General features: G+C 37.0%; 2 protein-coding genes across 2 annotated transcripts; both read right to left on the minus strand.

Moving 5' to 3' along the window:
• Positions 1 to 1,300: 1,300 nt before the first annotated feature.
• LOC127650973 (actin-binding protein WASF2-like) lies at positions 1,301 to 10,712 on the minus strand. Its single transcript, XM_052136657.1, is given in 10 exon segments — positions 1,301 to 2,313; positions 3,965 to 4,321; positions 4,324 to 4,427; positions 4,785 to 4,955; positions 5,075 to 5,199; positions 5,319 to 5,436; positions 7,314 to 7,467; positions 7,809 to 7,943; positions 8,029 to 8,184; positions 10,574 to 10,712. Coding segments are annotated over 9 exon segments (1,455 nt in total). The 5' UTR covers positions 8,162 to 8,184; positions 10,574 to 10,712; the 3' UTR covers positions 1,301 to 2,155.
• Positions 10,713 to 14,866: 4,154 nt separating this feature from the next.
• On the minus strand, positions 14,867 to 19,318 carry LOC127650092 (probable methyltransferase-like protein 24). The gene is given in 8 exon segments (XM_052135293.1): positions 14,867 to 15,138; positions 15,141 to 15,174; positions 15,543 to 15,775; positions 17,050 to 17,175; positions 17,352 to 17,445; positions 19,067 to 19,174; positions 19,177 to 19,279; positions 19,281 to 19,318. Coding segments are annotated over 8 exon segments (1,008 nt in total).
• Positions 19,319 to 19,527: the final 209 nt, after the last annotated feature.

Genomic DNA, 19,527 nt, shown 5'->3' on the forward strand with positions numbered 1-19,527 from the left:
GCAAGTGAATTGTGACCAAAATGTCTAGTTCCAAAAATTACATAAAAGCAATATAAAGGTGATCCATAAGACTCCAGAGTTCCAAAACCATGCCTTCTGTAGCCAAAATAATCCAATCAGTTTTAAGTGAAAACAGATTAAAATATAACGTCTTTTTCACAGTCTGTATTGCAATCTCTAGGCAAGATCATTATTTCAGGCTTGATTACACTTTCTAGTGTTTGACACATGCAGAGTGCGCTAGATGGTGTTAAGAGCTGAAAATCATGATCGTCGGGGCCTGAGTAGCTCAGTGGTAAAGATGCTGGCTACCACACCTGGAATTCATGAGTTTGGATCCAGGGGGTGCCAAGTGACTTCAGCCAGGTGTCTTAAGCAACCAAATTGGCCCTGTTGGAGGGTAGAGTCACATGGGGTAACCTCCTCATGATCACTATAATGCAGTTTGCTCTCGGTGGGGTGCCTGGTGAGTTGTGCGTGGTGAATAGCATGAAGCCTCCACACGTGCTATGTCTTCGCAATAACGCGCTCAACAAGCCACGTGATAAGATTTTATTTTGGTCAGTTCTCACCCAAAAATGATTAGATTGCTTCAGAAGACATGGATTTATCCACAAGTTCTATGGATTATTTTTATGATGCATTTGTCATATTTGGAGCTTGAAATTTTGGTCATCGTTTAATCTTAGTTTCTGTTCAGCAGAAGAAAAAGTCATACGAGTTTGTGAGGGTATAAATGATGAGAGATTTATAATTTTTGGGTGAACTTTTCCTTTAATTCAGATTTAATTGAAATATTGTTTTATGGGCCATGAATATAGAATTACTGAATGGCATGGTGTTAACTAATATTAAATTGTCTTAATCTTCTGTGCCCACGTTATTTAATAACAGCAAAGCTACATGTCTGACAGGAAGGTCACTTAATCATTGCTATTCAATTCAAACATGAGAAGTACATGTAAATTATAAAGCTGATTGCTTCGCTCAAAATGGACTAAAATACAAATTGACATCGAATTTATATTATAGACTGCTCACAGCATTCAATTTCCTGTTAAACTTTTCTGGAAAAGCTCAGAACATAATGGTAAAGACCACCTATGTGGATTCAGTTATTTACCTGAAACATTATAAATGGCATGCTTGCAGTCTGAAGTCTCTAAAAGCCCATGCACACGCAAGATCAAACATGCAAAAAGCAGGGAACATTTTGTCCATTTATGTGTGCAGCACACATACGAAATAGCTGTGAAATTTATAAAATAACAGGACACAAACATAAATTTAATATCTTTATTTCGGTAAATTGCTGATAGAAAAATCTTGGTATTATTATTACCCACATACATCAAATAATAATAATAAAAAAAAAAATCTCACTTTACTTTGATTTCTAAAACATTTGACATTAAAACAGGCACTTGAATTGTGGTTGAAGCAGGCACTTTGGAGCACAAGATTAAATAAAGAAAACTACACATAGGACCGTGTGGCTGACACAAACATCATTCAGTCAGACATGAGGGCCACAAATTGTTGCAATGTCAAAGACAGTAAAAAAGCAGTTTAGAAACATTTACACAATTTAAATGCTTTAGATCATTGAGTATTCATGTTTCTTAACCTGTGAATATGTGCTGAAATTTCAAGGAAATACTGCCAAGACGACAAGTTATATCATCCTGCAAGATGCAAAAACTGCTTGTTTAGACACAGGGCATCTTATTGGTTTAAATATCTGCATTACAGAGTCTGTGTCTTCTCATAGTTATAAGCCAGCTTTATGTGATTAGTTAATACAGAGTAATGTTAATCCAAGTGGGATTTTTACAGATACACGATACTGATGCGCAACAAGGAGAATTATGGAAGCACATACACACAAGTGCACACACACACACACTGAAACACACACATGGTCTCAGTTTACCTTTGGCCACATTATACAGAGGTACAGGCACTCTGAAACAAGAGAAGGCTAATCAACTAAATAATTCACGTTCTCATTTAGAACGGACTCTGGACACGCACACAATCTTTGGACCTCTCCTCCTTACTTTGCTTTCGGCCTCACTGAAGGTAAATGGCTAATTGGAGAAGTGTGATGTATAAAAGGAATTATCTTAAATGCCATAACAGGTTTAGTCAGGCTTTATTCAGACCACTCATCATCATCAAACTCGGATGAATCATCCTCGGAGTCGCTGCACTCCACAGCAATGCGGCGGGACAGGATGGCTGCAACATCGTTGCCCATGTGATCTCTCTTCTCTTGCTCTCTCTGTTCCTCCACTTTACGCAGGTTAAATCCTAAACACATACACACAATTTTAGAAGGCACAGAGAATTTAAAACCATTCTGCCATACAAGGGCAAAATACAGTAAACGTAAAAAATTGTGGATTTTGTAGTTACTGCAATATCTCACTGCGTTTTCTGAATCGGAGCATACCTGAGCAAAACCATTTGTGAGAGGACAGATCATAATCTAAGAGACATGATGTCTTTCATGATGCAATTTTCACAAAATGTGTAGTTTTGTAGTTTTAAGTGCAATACATATTACTGGAGCTCAATATTTGTTTTGAAAATGAAGATATCAAAGAATATGTATGCCCATTAATCTCGTGAATTTAGCTTTTTTCTCACAAGATTAAAGCAAGACAATATGTGTACATCTATTATAAACATGAAGTGTTAAATGTTGTCATTGCCATGATGCTTGTGGGTGTCATTTCTTACAAAGTAGTCTGTGTTTTTGACAGTAGTTTCTCACCTCCAGATAAGCAGTTCGATACATGGCCCAGTGTGATTATGTATCCCCTTAAAGCTGTGATTTAATTAAATACAGTCTGTATATGCTGCACACTTCAGTGTGCTCTGCTCTGTTATCTCTTTTACATTTGTATTTATTTATTTATTAAATTAAAACAGACTTTAGCAGTTTAATTATCACACTCAGACATATCACAATTTTAATTTGATTAATTGTGCACAAACATTAATTTTCATCTACAAATGTAATATTTCATGACATTCTGCATTTTATCGGAGCAAAGCAGAGATGACAGCAGATGAGAAAGTATGTGACAGGAATTCGTTCCTGACAGTAAAACATTGACGTTGTTTCACAATGCGCTGCCACCGGCAGTGACAACACAATACAAATTTGTGTATTTGACTCATATTCAGAGTCTCGATTGTTTGAAAAAACATATTTTTCATAAACATAACAAAAGCCTTGTTAGCAACAAATTCAAACAGTTCTATTAAACAAATTTTTTTTCCAGGACAATGAATTATTTTTCAGGACTTTTTGTTTTACATTTTTCATGACTGGAAAATTGCAGGTTTTACAGGATGAGTGGGAACCATGTTAATGGCTTCTTTACTGCATCTGTGCTATGTGTGATAAGAATTAAATGTTTATTTTTGATCACTGACTGTTAAGAACAGAAAGGGTATTAAAGAGACATTGTTCAATGATAAACTGGTCGTGGATCGTGGATCTTGTTTTTGGACACACATTACACAGAACGAGTCAAACCAAGCTTTTGCCTTCAACACACAGTGAAAGGATCTGTGTGCTGTAGTATACTACACAATCACTGGTGAGTGAAATCTAAAAATGTATCCTCCAGTAGCCAATCACAGACATTTTTAGTTGCGAAGCGCAAAATCTGGTGACAAATGCAAAGGAATTACTTGCATTGTACGGAGTTGTGCATCGAATATCTATATCATTTAAGAATTGATATCAAGATTGTTCAAATGCAGATCGGGTTGCATCGGAAAATCTATATATTTACCCAACCCTAATGGTGACAGGAGCCATTAACAGTGGTCACAGTGAGCCATCGAAGGATGTTTAGGTGGGAATTTTGTTAGCTTGATGATAACAAAGACAGCTATATAGGTCACAGTGACCCATCTAAGAGTATTTAGGTGGGGATTATCTCACCTTGACGGATAGCTACAAGAAGGTCACTATGACCATCAGCAGCTGGAGCAGGCTGGGCTTTGGGTGTGGGGGCGGCAGGAACTCCTCCTGAGGGAGGTGGGCGTGAAGAAGAGGGAGGAGGAGGGCCTGGGGGAGGAGGAGGAGGGGGAGGAGGCGGCGGTCCACCTGACATGGGTGGAGGAAGAGGAGCTGGAACACAGGTTTCCATGGGTGGTGGAGGTGGGATGGAAGCAATATTGTTGGAGAATGCAGGAGGAGGAGATGGGGGAGAATCATATCCTGGAGGAGGTGGAGGTGGGACCATCCCACCAGGAGGTGGAGGTGGAGGAGGTGCCATAGGGGGGCCACAGTTGGTCGGCCTGGAGGAGAGGTAGCCATTGCTGGTGGAGCAGGAGGAGGGTGACTGGGGCTTAAAAGACTGCTACGCTTCTGGGACGCAGCACCAGGCTGTCCATCGAGAAACCTGCAAGAGAACAAGCATTAATCTTTTAAAAAAATTAATAAATCACTTAGGAATAGCTCACAGCATCACACAGAAATAAAATTTCATTTATACAATCTAATGTTGTTACAAATCTGTATAACTATATTTCTTCCATGGAACACACAAACAAGACGTTAGGAAGAATGTTAGCCTTAGTCACCATTCACTTTCATTATATGGAAAACGTCAATGAAAGAGAATGGTGACCGAGACTAACATTCTGCCCAACATATCCTTTTCTGTTCCAAGGAAGAAAAAAGGAATATATGTTTGGAACAACATAAGGTAATTTTAATTTTATTATGGGTTATTACTGGATCAAGAAAAGATTCTCACGGTATGTCTGGAGGTGGTGGTGGTGGTGGGAAGTCTTCTTGCATCGGAGGTGGGAGAGGAGAGCCAGGATCATAGCTGTAGGAGCCAGTGCTTTGGTCCAAATATCCATCAGAATAATTGAAACCTGTATCATCACCAGAACCAATACTGCCATTCAACGCTTCTGAAGAGCTGTGGGAGAAACAATGACATAAAAACACTAATATAAAACATAAATTGCAATAATTGTATTTAGAAACCAAAACAGCAAATTATCCTCAAACAGTTACTTCGAATTATGTATTCATTACCCTATGCCATCATTTTTAGGGACAACAAACTCCTCTCCCATTTTTCGGCGTTCCCATTCTTCTTTACGAGTTTTGATCTTGCGGGGGTTTAAGTTCCTTCGGTCAGTACCGTCATCTTTCTTCTTCTGCTCTCAGTAAACAAAGACATAAAAAAAAAAACACAGACATGTTAAAGAGGACAATGTATTCTGGAGGGTATTTTAAGGTGGTACTGTGTATGTGTGACAATGTGTGTATGTCTCACCTTATGTTTGCGTTTCTCTTTCATAATGTCCTTGGTATCTTGAAGCATTTTCTCTTTCCAAAGGTCAAAGAAATAAGAAGGATCAGTATAGAACTTCAGAGCCTCCTTACCATCCTCTCTGAAAAACAGAAATGAGAACATGCTTTAATACAAAGGTTTTCAAACTGGGGTTCGAGGACCCCCAGGAGGTTGCAAGGGGGCGCTTGGGGGTACACAGAAAAAAGAAAATCATATTTTTTATCATTGTGCACTTTTTCATAAAGCATGTTTAACATGTTATTTTTTAACAGTTTTCTGACATGATTACCATTTCATTTTTCTTTCTAAAGACATGGTGAAAATCATAAAATTAAATCATAATTATTTAATTTATTAAAGGTGCACTTTCAACATCATGCAAAGTACATTTTTCCAGATAATATGCAAATTAAATTGTTTTTTAGTTTTAGTGCAATATAAAAGTCAATAATAAAAATATTCAAACAACAAATTTTTTTTAAATAAAATCACAGGTATTATTTTGCTCTCTCATTAAAAATGGGTCTTTCTCTATATATCTGAAAATATATAGTATTGTACGTGGATGCCGCGAAGAAGAGCGTGAAGTCTCCACATGCGCTATGTCTATGTGGTAATGTGCTCAACATTAGCCACAAGATAAGGTGCACGGATCTCAGACACGGAGGCAACTGAGGTACGTCCTCCTTAAATAAGCCCAACACACTTCCAAACACAGAGATAAGGTGCACTTTACCCTTAGTGTACAGAACAAATGATTTAAAAGATTTCGAAATACTGCAACTACCCTTCACTAAGAATCCATGTAGGACTTCAGAAATCTGTGAAGTAGCAACAGTAGGCATTAATAAAGCAAGATCTTGCTTAGTTTTTTCAGCATTATATATAATTGGGCATGCGGAACATTGTTCAAATTTTCTCACCATAATAATTACTAGAAAGGTTTCCAAATTTTTCTTCAAAATGACAGATTTGTCCAAATCTGACAAGCGTCCTTAAAGTGATAATTTTGCCAAAAAATGTATATTCTGTCATTATTTTCCCACCTTCATATTGTTCCATACCTGTGTGACTATCTGTATTTTGTGGAACCCAAAAGATGTTAGACAGAATGATAGAGACTGACAGTCTCAGTCACCATTCCCTTTTAAAATATGGAGGAAAATACAAAAAAACACAGTGAAAGTAAATGGTGACACAGGCTAACATTCTGTCTAACATCTCCTTGATTGTGGGGTGCATGGAAGAAAGTCATATGGTTTGGAACAACATGATGTTGAATGATGACAATTTCCAACATAGTAATTATAATTATTATGTAACGCATGTTAAATGTGTATAATGTTATGGAATATTGGGGAGTATAGATCTATTATGTTATATGAGGAAGTAAGTAGTTACTCGCTACTTGAGTATTCTTTCAATTTGACACTTTCTTATTCTTACTAAAGTAATTGTTAACATGTGTACTTTTACTTCTACTTGAGTCATTTTTTTTTAAAAGTAATTGTACTTTTCCTTGAGTAATATTTTTGGCTACTCTACTCACCTCTGTCCATTATTTGCTGTAAGACTTCTTGGTAACACTTTACAATAAGGTTACATTTGTTAACAACATAATTTAACATAATACTTAAATAATACTTTTACAGCATTTGTTAATCTTATTTAATGTTAATTTCAACATTTACTAATTTGTTTAACATTAGTTAATGCACTATAAACTAACATGAACTAATAATGAACAATTGTATTTGTATGAACTAACATTAACAAAGATTAATAAATGTTGTAAAAAAATATATTGTTATTGTTTGGTTCATGATGCCTAATGCATTAAATGATAACAAATTGAATCTTATTGTAATGTGTTTCCAACTTATTTACATATGGAATAAATATATATTATATAAATAATAATGCTAAAGAACCAAACTGACATCCTAATGGTAAGATTTGTTGGGTTTATGTGTATACCTGTAAATGCTAAGATTGTTGAGGGGGGGTGGCTCGTTGCAGGTCAAATAGGTCTCCTGGATAGGCAGTGGTAGTGATTTCCTAATGAAAAGCTGCTGATCCTGGATAACGTTAGAGTGGAATGCTTTGCGGGAGGTGATTGCCTGAAGAGAGACTGCATAAAGAAAGCAAATAGGAGAAACAGAGTAAATATCCATTTTGCATCAATGCTCCAAAACCTCTTTTGAAGCACCCCAAACTAAGATCCCACTGTAATTATCGCCCTTTTAAACTTAAATGAAAAAAGGGAATATTAGAATCAAATGTGAAAAGATAATACAATAAACAACATTGTACCTAGCTGGAATCAAAACTAATGCAACATTAACCAATCTTTCTGCAAATCAACCAATGAGGTCAAAAAAAGGATTTTCTTAAATCCAAATGGATAACAAATGACTCAAATGCCCCACCCTTACATATCATATCACCAGTATAACACAATTTGTCTCTTACCCTCTTCTTCTTTAGGGTCCAGCTGGGTGACTTTGACCTGCAACTTGTCCACTCTCTCTCCTAGCGTGTTTACCCGTTCTGCAAACGAGCTGGCCTGAACAAACAACTCGCCGAACACATCCTCTGCATACTTACCTATGATTAAATCAAGGGTTAAAAGCAGTCCCACACAACTGGACTGTCTTCAGTATACACCCCGGCCAACTACACAAATACTTACTAAGTGAGCCAAGCTGGCGAATGATGTTGGCAAGTGTGATGTTGGTCACACACTCCAGCTCACTCTTGATAGTATTTGGCAGTGTCTGGCGACAAAGATGCCGTGGTTCAATGTTTCGTGTCACCAAAGGCATGGCGGGATCTCAGTCACTCTTCCCTTTAGAGACAAAACAGACAATTAACAAAAACACACACACACACACACAATGTGTTACAAATTCTGTGAGTAGCTGGGCTGGTAAATCTACAACACACTATCTCATGACTGCTTCTCCTTTTCCATTCACATCACACATATACCCAACACACCCACACTCACAGACTTGTATGCATCCAAAGCAGAACCAAAACTGCTGCTATGTTTCTTCTGCCAAGTTGCAACCTACAGACTAATTTCTGCAGTTTTAACACCAGCAAGCAAATTAAACCCTTTAAAGCAGTAAGTTTGTTGTTCAGGCCTAGAATTTCCTTGTGTCTTCAACAGACCTTTTTCAGGAGGCCTGGGTAGCTCAGCGAGTATTGACGCTGACTACATTTACATTTATGCATTTGGCAGACGCTTTTATCCAAAGCGACTTACAGTGCACTTATTACAGGGACAATCCCCCCAGATTGTCCTCCAGCAACCTGGAGTTAAGTGCCTTGCTCAAGGACACAATGGTGGTGGCTGTGGGGATCGAACCACCGACCTTCTGATTAACAGTTTACCAGTGTAGTGGTTTAGACGACTACACCACCACCACCACCACCACCACCACTACCAACCCTGGAGTCGTGAGTTTGAATCTCGGGCGTGCTGAGTGACTCCAGCCAGGTGTCCTAAGCAACAAAATTGGCCCTGTTGCTAGGGACGGTAGAGTCACATTAGTTCCAAAGACAAAATGGAGGAGAAACTGATTATTGCCGTGGCGGGTTTTCCCGTAATATTTGATCTGTCCCTGTTTGCTTACAGGGATATGAATAAAATAAAAAACGATGCGTGAACAAAGGTGTCTGAAATTGTTGGTGTGTCAGGGGAGTTGATGAAGTGGATATTAAGGTTAATATAATATTATATAACAATATATTAAAATATTTCATGAGGATATACGCTACTTGGGATATGTCGTCAAAAAGATACCGGTCGACACGTCAGGTCGAGTCACTACGCCACCACGAGGACTTAGAGCACATTGAGGATTGGGCATACCAAATTGGGGAGAAAAGGGGAGAAATAAAAGAAAGAAAAAATAAATTTTTCAAAGTATTTGACGATGCATTTCTGTCTTAATTAGCAGTGAAAATATGCACGTTTTTTTATATTACATATTTTTTTAAATATTGAATGTAAATTTATAACATGCTTATTTTGATATTACCCTGGAAATAGTAAAAAAAAAAATTATTACCACAGCTGCACAAATTAAGATTTTTAGATGAATCAACAGCTCTATAGGTTCATAAAATCTAACTGAATGGTGACCAAAATGTTTAAACCCCAACAAGCACATAAGTGCAGAATAAAAGTAATCTATGAGAAATCAGTGGTTTAATCCATGTCTTCAGAAGAGATATGATAAATGTGGGTGAGACACAGATCAATATTTAAGTAATTTTTTTTTTTTAACTATAAATCTCCACCTTTTACCACCTCTAACCAGTAGGTGGCTATATGCACGAAGAATGGGAATCTCCAAAAACAAAAGAAGGATGTAGACAGGAAGTCCCGCCTTACAGGTAAAAGAGCCATTCACCTTTTAGATACAAACATCGCCTGTCAATCAACTCAAATGGCGCATTCGCATTACAAATACAAGCCGGGAAATTTTCGTTTTTAAGCGTAATATGAGGTAAAGTATGACAATTTATGATACCAGTATTGTCAGATTTTATTGCGGATTTGAAATATGTTTTTTTGATCGTAATGTTCACCAACCGTTTTTGAGATTTTGGTCTTTCTCCATTCAAGTAGATAGGAGCTGCACTGTCATGACTGGAAATAGCCTCCCAAGATCGTTCTAAAGATGGCCAACAGTGGACTGACTCGCAAGAAATCTAATATACAGTATAGTAGGCCCATTATATCTTGCTTGCTCGTGAAGTTTCCTAACATGTATCCAAATGTCAATTTTGCACCTTTACATAATAAAAGAGACGTGCAGAGAAGCCAAAAGTATTTATGATCATAGATTAGTGTCTGTGAGTGAAAGAATACATGTCGTTCACCCAGCAGACTTCCTCAATTGAGAGGGAGTGGAGGCTTTTGTGCTCTGATTCACAACATCCCAGCCGTAACTTTGTGAGAAGATAAGATCAATTTAAGGCAGATCCCAGAGAACTGATTTTTTGTTTATAGTTCAGCGCTAAAAATATGTTGATATAAATATTACAGAGATATTTGTCACGAGTGTATAAACTGTTCAAAACGTTTAGCGGAGGCCTAAACTCTATAAAGCGTCTGTGCTGAGCAGGAAGTGACTAGCGTTAGCTGCCTACATACTGTCAACTCCCCAACCCAACCGCGACTCTTAAATTATTTACATATATAAACAACTTTAGAGACTTACCCGAATATGTACGGATTTGGCTTTAATTGCCGACGTCTATTGGCTTTCTAAAATCCTCAGCCGTACCATTCCCAGAGTTTAATGCCGTCCATAATTTTCTAAGCCGACAAAATGTCTACAAGTACTGTAACACGGGCAGCGACTGTTCGGTCTCACATTTGCTAACTTTTCATTGGACGGTGCGTGTAAATCCAAAGATACTATTGGCCGATGCATCCGTCAATCACAGGGCGGATATGGAAATTGGAATCTTGAAAGCGTATCTCCACCCTAGCGGCTTGAAAACATGGGTACGCCTTTTCTACAGGGAGCGGAGGGTTAATCAACATTCCTGGACGTCGGGCCAGTCCGAACAAATCCGAAATATGTCGAAATTCAGCAAAGAACACGGCAACAGATGATAGAAGGTCTAGGAATGTCCATGATGAGACATAGTGAATCAAAGACAATAGAGTCTATAAGGATTACATAGTTTGGCAAAAAAAAAACAACTAGGGCAGAACTTAATACATTGGTATTGTGTATTTCTTTTCATATAACAAAAATCACACTTATATTGTTACATTTTGCATATAGCTCTGTTGTAAGAAATTGACGTTCATTTATTACATTCGCATATTATGGCTTTTGAATGATTTATTGTAACGCAATGCTTTTGATTGTGTGCACAATGCAAAGGTGAATCATTGCAGTACCATTTATAACCACTAGAAGGCATTTCTTAGCCAACAGACCAAACTCAAGCTGGTTTATTCGTATTACTTGATGTCATATGAAGGCAAAATAGTGCCTAAATGATTTGCATGTAGAGTAGGATTTGTAAAAGCAGAAATCAAGTTACAAGTATGATAGAAAAATTTGCGTGCACAGATTATGAACTGTGAAAAGCGTAAATCAAATTGCAAGCATAAAAAGAAATTGCATGCACACAGAACATTATGTAAGGATGTAAATCAAGTTGCTAGAATAAAAAAATATTAGCAATACTTTCATACTTTGCAGAAGTATAATTTATGTGTTGTGAATCTCTAATTACGTATTAACAAGTACATTTTGTGTGTTTCTTCATGGGTTTTTTTTTCTTCTTCCTTTTTTTCATGGAAGGCGTGTCTACCTGCTTCTTGTAACCAGTCAAATAAGGTTTTCCCCTGATCCAATTGGTTTAACAACGTGACAGACAGCTTCTTTTTCATATGGCTGAGCTTTGTTCCTCTGGTATCTCTCCTCTCTTAAATATTAAACTAAAATATTTGTACCATAATTGTGAGCGCAACAAAATGAAGACGGAACAGTATATATCAGATTATTTCCCAAAAAATATTTATGCCACAAACACAAGTCATTTGCAGGTTTGCTGTATTTTATTTTACACATACAGACTGATTATATGCAGTCTATCTGTTTTGCTGTTATTTAAACCCTTTATGTGCTTGCATATCACTGATTGTAGGTTTGCAATGTTTTTGGCCATGTTTAGGCACAAAAACTGTGCCTAAAGCGTAAGCACGAAAAAAAGGAAGTCAGAAGAATACACACCAAATTTACTTGTTAATACGCAATTACAGATTCACAACACATGAATTACATTTATACAAAGTATTAAAGTACTGCTAATGTTTTTTTCTTACACTTGCAACTTGATTTACAACTTTACAAATGTTCTGTGTGCATGCAATTTATTTATCATGCTTGTAACTTCATTTACACTTTTACAATTGACAATTTGACAATTTACACTTTTACAATTTGCACATGCAAATCATTTAGGCACTATTTTACTTTCATAATGTCAGCACTTAACAGACCACCATGAACAGAAAAAAATGATAAGAAAATCTACTGCTTTAATCTTTCATGTACAGTGGGATTCAAAAATCTGATTCCACTTGTAAAAATACTTCTATTTTGGATTTTCAACATTCTACAGTTAATTTCATTAGATATAATGTATATTATTAGCATAACATTTTCAATTGAGTCCAGATTCTCAAAACATGCTTAAAGGGATAGTTCACTAAATTACTCACTTTCATGCCATCTCAGATGTATATGGAGTTCTTTATTTTGCTGAATACAAATGAAGATTTTTAGAAGAATATCTCAGCTTTGTTGGTCCATTCAGTGCAAGTGAAGGGTGGCCAGGACTTTGAAGCTCCAAAAATCACAAAAGTAATCCATACATCATCCAGTATTTTTATCCATGTCTTCAGAAGTGATATGTTAGGTGTGGGTGTAAAACAGTTCACTAAAAAAAGGCCTTTTTTTTGTTTAACTATAAATCTACTTTCAAACAGCCCTCATATGCACAAGATATTTATCTAAAAATCTTTGTTTGTGTTCTATAGAAGAAAGAAAGTCATACACATCTGGGATGGCATGAGGGTAAGTAAATAAAGAGATATTTTTCATTTTTGGGTTGAACAATCCCTTTAAGAATAAAAGTATTTTCTAAGTACTATTTTCTTCTTGTTTTGTAACTTAATAAATGAAGTTAGGAATGTTTTGTATTCCCAACAAGACTACTTAAGAAAGTTCTTCAAGAATTGGACTTTGACAAATTTGTACAACCTGCTTATAATTTATCCTAAGAACTTTCTTGCAGAATCAAATATTTCTTAATTTTTCAATTTTCTTTTTAAATTTGTCAAATTCATAAAACAAATTTAGACAAAGGTATTTTGAATCCCAGATTTTCAATGTTGACTGACTTTTGACCCCCTACTGTATATTTTATTTGTCAACCTCTTAAAAAATGCAGTTTAGCTGAAAGTATTCTAAGATGTATCTGTCATGTTCTATTTGATGAATTGGCAACACTTTACAATAAGGTTCCATTTGTTAACATTAGTTAACAACAATAGTTAACAGGAACTAACAATGAACAATACTTTTACATTTTTTACAGCATTTTTATTAATCTTGGGTAATGTTATTTTCAGCAGAATACATTTTTAAAATGAAAAGTTCCTTATGTTAACATAAGTTAAATCTACACTCTGTAAAAAATAAACAAAAATCCTGTCTTCACCCAAATACACTTTGGTAAACCTATAATAATTATTTATATTTCAGAGCAGCCGGGACGTATTTCATGGGAAATTGCATACATACATCATTCGCCCTTGTGTGTCACATACACAGAGAAAATAAGCTCCGGCTTCTGTAGCACGTGTATGGTGTGGGAGTAGCTGAAGCTGAAAGTTAGCTGTCACAACGAATGAGAAAAACTGACCATGGATCATTCAAAATGGCAAACCTCTGGGGAATCACCGGTTATAGAAACAAAGAAACCCCAAACAGATCAAAAAAGTCTACAAGCAAAAAGTGAAACAGAGTTCGTAATAATACCCGAATCAACGTCGGCTTGGCTTTTCAGAGATGGCGACAACTGAAAGGATTTAAAAGCAACCGAGAGATGCCTTTTTTCTAACACAATAAGTAAGATATTTTATTGATATGGTTTGTGTATTGTTGTGTGATCAAACATACACACGTCTGTGTTGCGTATGTGTAGTGAAATACAATAATTATACTGTAATCAGTGCAGAACTTTTCACTTGCTAACACACATGTGTATTTTTCTTTGTAATGGTAAATAAATAAATCCTTTAGTCCTAAGCTTGCCAAGGATATGTGAGTCTTGAAATTATGTTGACCACTGGTTGGTAACAATGACAATCTATAAATTAGTTACTACTGTCGTCTATTTGGCCAGAATATTCTGCAGTTATAAAAACTTTACAACATTTGACCATATCAGACAAGCAATCGTCATGTCTAATGTTAACAAACGTTGCCTAACTTTTGTAACATAATTTATTTAAAAACGTCAATGTTTCCAATAAGTCATAACAACAGCATAAGATATGGCAGTTACCTGCTCAGATTAAATGTTTTTGGATATCTGTCTTTTCCTTTCTTTTGTTAGTTATTTGTCCATTCGCTCTGATAAGATGTTCTTTATCAATAAAACACCGATACCTCGAACCACATTCATCAGCACAGAGGAGCAAAGCCGAAGCACAACCAAAACACTGTTCTTCCACAAGCGTCAAACGTTACATAGTGTAGCTTTATTATTGTTCCATTAATAAAAATGAACAATTTTATTTATAAACTATCATTAATAAAGATGAATAAATGCTGTAATAAATATATTGTTCATTGTTAGTTCATGATACTTAATGCATTAACTAATGTTAACGAATAGAACCATGCTGTAAAGTGTTACCAGTGCAATCAGAGTTATGCTTTCACATCACAATGTCCATGGGGATTTTGGTTATCAATTCATTATCTGGGCATTGTCCTTATCCAGCTCAGTGTATGTGAGCTGTACTAGTTAGCCGGTTTGTGTCTCAGCACTACATGTCCTGGGCCATGAGTTGAATGCACGAGATGAAGTCAAGAGCCTCAGATGGCTCTCAGTACAGTGTACCAGAAATGCACCACCTCCTCTTCAGATCCTTTCACCTCAAGCCCTGCCCATTGCAGATGAATGGTTAGAGTGAGCTGATTGATCCCATTGAGAGTTCCATCCTTAATCCAGCTTTCTAACATGCGCGCACAGCGCTCTCCAAATCCATACACAGGACATCTACCTACACATTCAAGCAAGATTAGCATGAATTTCATATTCAGAATTTGACATTTTGGGACACACAAAGATTGGAAAACACTTGAAAACTTTGTATTTATGCCAGTCCTTGTAAAATTACCAATGTTAAGACAAACTTACACAATTGATCAATTATGTCCAGCACATCATAATCCGAGTCACTTTACATTGTTGCAGTGCTACTCAAGTGAACACAGACTAAAGTATGGAAGATTGGATTTTAAAACAGTAACTGAAAATTGTAATATTAATTCAGCACTGCACAGTGAATATAAAATAAAGATGATGTGTTCTTGACTTGTGTAGGTGACTGAAGTCTGAATCTACATGAGTGTATATGGGTGTAAGTACCATGGTGTGGCCCAGGGAATCCATAATGTCAACCATCCTGTGCTATATTTTACTCATGTGACCTGCCTGTGTGTAACTGCATGTGCTACGCCAGTCCAACTAAGCCCGATGATTCTTGACAGATGCAAGTAGTGAACCACCAGATCTCCCTCAACTACTGGGGTCAAACTGATTTACCTCGCAGCCTAGATGCAACATTGTGTCTAAAAACACAGCATCCTTCCCATCCAGACAATAAAGATATAGACAAAAGATTCCACTTGTTTGGAACAGCCTAAAGCAATGAACAGTCCTACCAATTACTGCTTTCCTATATCATGAAGTGGGGAAAAAGGAGCTATAGAATCTGGCAACCTTCAGCTTTTTATCAGTTCAAATACAACAAATCCCACTCTTCCTGCATTACAAATAAACAGCTTGATAAATATCCCACACTATTTGAAACAAACAAGTCTGGTTCTAAGTTTTTGTCCCCTTTTCTCCCAATTTAGAATGCCCAATTCCCACTACTTTGTGGGTCCTCGTGGTGGTGTGGTTGCTCACCTCAATCTGGGTGGTGGAGGACAAGTCTCAGTTGCCTCCACTTCTGAGACAGTCAATCTACACAGCTTATCACATGACTCATTGTGCATGACACCACAGAGACTCAGCATGTGGAGGCTCATGCTACTCTCCGCGATCCACGCACAACTTACTATGTGCCCTTTTGAGCGCGAGAACCACTAATCGTGACCACAAGGAGGTTACCCCATGTGGCTCTACCCTCCCTAGCAACTGGGCCAATTTGGTTGCTTAGGAGACCTGGTTGGAGTCACTCAGAACACCTTGGATTCGAACTCATGACTCCGGGGGTGGTAGTCAGCGTCAATACTCGAAGCGCTTCCCAGGCCCCCGTTTCCTGGCTGTTTTAAAGAATAACCTAATGTTAAAACATTGTCACAAAAAACATCAAGTTCTACTTTCTACATACCTTAATAATTAGTTTTAACAAAACACTGACAGCATGCAAAAATATTAAGTATATTCCAGGTTAAATCCAAGTTAAGTTCTATCAACAGCATTAATGATATGATTACCACAAAAAATTATTTTAGGAAAAAAGGAAAGAAAAAAATCGTGATTACTGTGAGGCACTTACAATGGAAGTGAATGGAGCCAATTTTTGGAGGATTTAAAGGCAGAAATGTGATGCTTATAATTTAGTAAAAGCACTCACATTACTTATTTTGTTGAAACTTGTGTATTATTTTAATTAAATCATAATTGTTATGGTCGTTTTATAGTTTTCAGAGTTATTTCATCATGACAACAAAGTTGAAAAATTGGATATAACTTTAACAGAAAAGGTTAGTAACCGATTTTATCAAAAATCATGTTAACGTGCATATTGTTTACATCTTGTGGCTATACTTTTGAAACAGTGAGTATTTTAACGTTAACGGATTGGCCCCATTCACTTCCTCATCAAGGAGGGACACAATCTGTGAAATTCACATATGTGTTCACTTGAAAGAGTAGGCCACACAACCACTTTTGCCTTTCCAGTAGTTAATACACAAAACATCTAAATGAGCAGAAGAGTATGTTGACTGATTCTTATCTGAACTTTGATCCATAGAGCAGTGAGTAAGAACAGGACAATGCCCTTGATTATCTTACATATCTGGATATGAGCTTCTTCAAATGGAAGTTAAAATGCATTACAATTAAAATGTGATTCTGCATAAAGTATGCAAGACAGCTATAAACATTGATCAAGCCTGAAAGTTTATGAAAGAGAGAAGAGCATTAAGGTAAGTGTGTATACTGTTGTGGTGATAAACTGGGTGAAATGCTGCAACTCAACAGGAAAAGAGGGCTGTTCTGAAGCCCATGCCTGCAGTATAATTTCTCTAGCTGTGGCCTATAAACGCATACACAAAACACTCCCTCATCTTTGCCAAATTTCAAAGATGCATTTAAAAATATCAGGATTGCAATGGTTTCTCCGGAGGAGGGTCAGGCATGCAAAAAGCACACAAAAGTGTGTTAGTGTATTTAGTGCTTCAGGCAGGAAGAGTTGCAGCTTGTTTGGGGTCATAGAATGTGCCCTTTTGAAACCAGAAGTTATATGTGAATGAACAAATGGAACAAAGCGAGAATTAAGAGAGAGTAAGAATTAAACCTGATAGAAATGAAGCCCCTCCCAAAACACAGAACAACCCTGTTTAGTAACCATGGAGACACAAGAGGAAGCTGGGATATGACTCACCGAGGAACTCACTGCTGTGGGGGTGGACAGTGAGACAAACAGAGAAAGAGTGGGAGATTTTTATTTTTCAGAATTTTCTTTTATGTGGGATCTCCTTTTGTTCTGCCAAGTTACCCATATGTTTTCCAGAAACACTCCAGAAAAAAGCAGGATGAAATGTACACTGTAATTTATTCATACATTTCAATCCAACCACATTTTCTTGTCTCTGAGTATATAAAGACTATACCCCAGTATGGAAGGCCAAATTATCTTTTAATGTTACCAGCATTATTAGTCATAATTTAATTTTTACAAGTAAGAATTTCAATTAGAAAGCCATCTAATTGAATTGTTACTAGTAAAAATTCCAGTTCGAGAGCTCTATAATAAGAATTCTTACTAGTAAAAAAAATATTATAGAGCTCTTTTTACTTGTAGAAAATATATTGTAGAGCTCTCTAATTTAAATATTACTTTGAGAAATTACAATGAGTAACACTGTTTTCTAAGCAACCACACGCGGCGCAGGAACACGTGATAAAAGGTATATTGTCCATGTTAAACATGTTTTGCAGGGTTTTTGTCCTAAACAACCACGATACACGACGAACTACAGAGCATTCTACTTTTGAAATGGTTTATATTTCTGCAACTTTGCGCCGGGCAGCCCAGCCAACTAATGGGTCTAAAAACCTTTTCATATCAGTATATTGAAGCTGGCTTCTTACTAGCCTTTTCGAAACAACTTTATTTTGTCCGAAAGTGTCATACACCCACTGAATGTTGTACTTGAGGTCTTGTTCTCTTCATCTGGAGCACACACACACACACACATCGGTTCAGACCGGCAGAGAGAGGGGTGACATATCAGGTCATTCGGATGTTGAGTCTGCTTCCCTGTTACGAACAGATCGGCAAAATAACAACAAGAGTATAGCGTCAACATAAACAATGTTAATATTTTGGATGCACTTCATAAAGTAACTTATTTGTGTATATTTATCCATTCAGGGCTTGCCGTGAACACCGCGTGTCCATACGCAGCTTGAGATAACGATTTACATTTACTAAACAGGCTGTTCCGTCTGACGGTTATGATTTCAGACTTAATTGTCATTTATTGTCATTTTTAGTGTATGAATATCGCTGTGTCGCGTTGTGCCTGGTATGGACAAGGTGTAACACTAGGTGCATTAAAAGCTAATTCTGCTTGCCATACCCCAAAGATTGGGACATAATAAAGTTACCTACATAACTAAGTCAATATTCTACCTCTTCCAAGTGCGATTACATGTCGTCTGTCAAACTGGTATTCGTCCTCGTATCCTGCCAGTCTTGAATCCTCGTCAGCCCAAACCCAGGTACTCTCCAAATCCCGCTCATTTTTAGTGACGCTGACAACAGCGACCCGTCAATCTTCTTGATACTTATGATGAGAAAAGCAGGCTCGGCCCCGGTTGTACTGCTACTGCTTGACAGCACCGGCAGCGTTATAATAAATATAATAAATGCCTCTCAGTCCACTAAAGTTACAGGCGGTCATACATCACCTCTTGTGAGTTTAGAGAGACCCGTGGGAAAGCGCAGACCACCAGAAATGAAGAGTCGGCGCCTGTGACTCTGGCTTGAGGACACTGAGATTCGAAAAACAGCTGGACACTCTCTTGACAAATATGTGTATGCCGTGTGCGCTCATTCAAAAAACCACAACAACAACAACAACAACAAAAAAATCACCTTTATAGGCCTATA

The sequence above is a fragment of the Xyrauchen texanus genome, chromosome 10 (genome assembly GCF_025860055.1).
Source record: "Xyrauchen texanus isolate HMW12.3.18 chromosome 10, RBS_HiC_50CHRs, whole genome shotgun sequence".
Taxonomy (NCBI): domain Eukaryota; kingdom Metazoa; phylum Chordata; class Actinopteri; order Cypriniformes; family Catostomidae; genus Xyrauchen; species Xyrauchen texanus.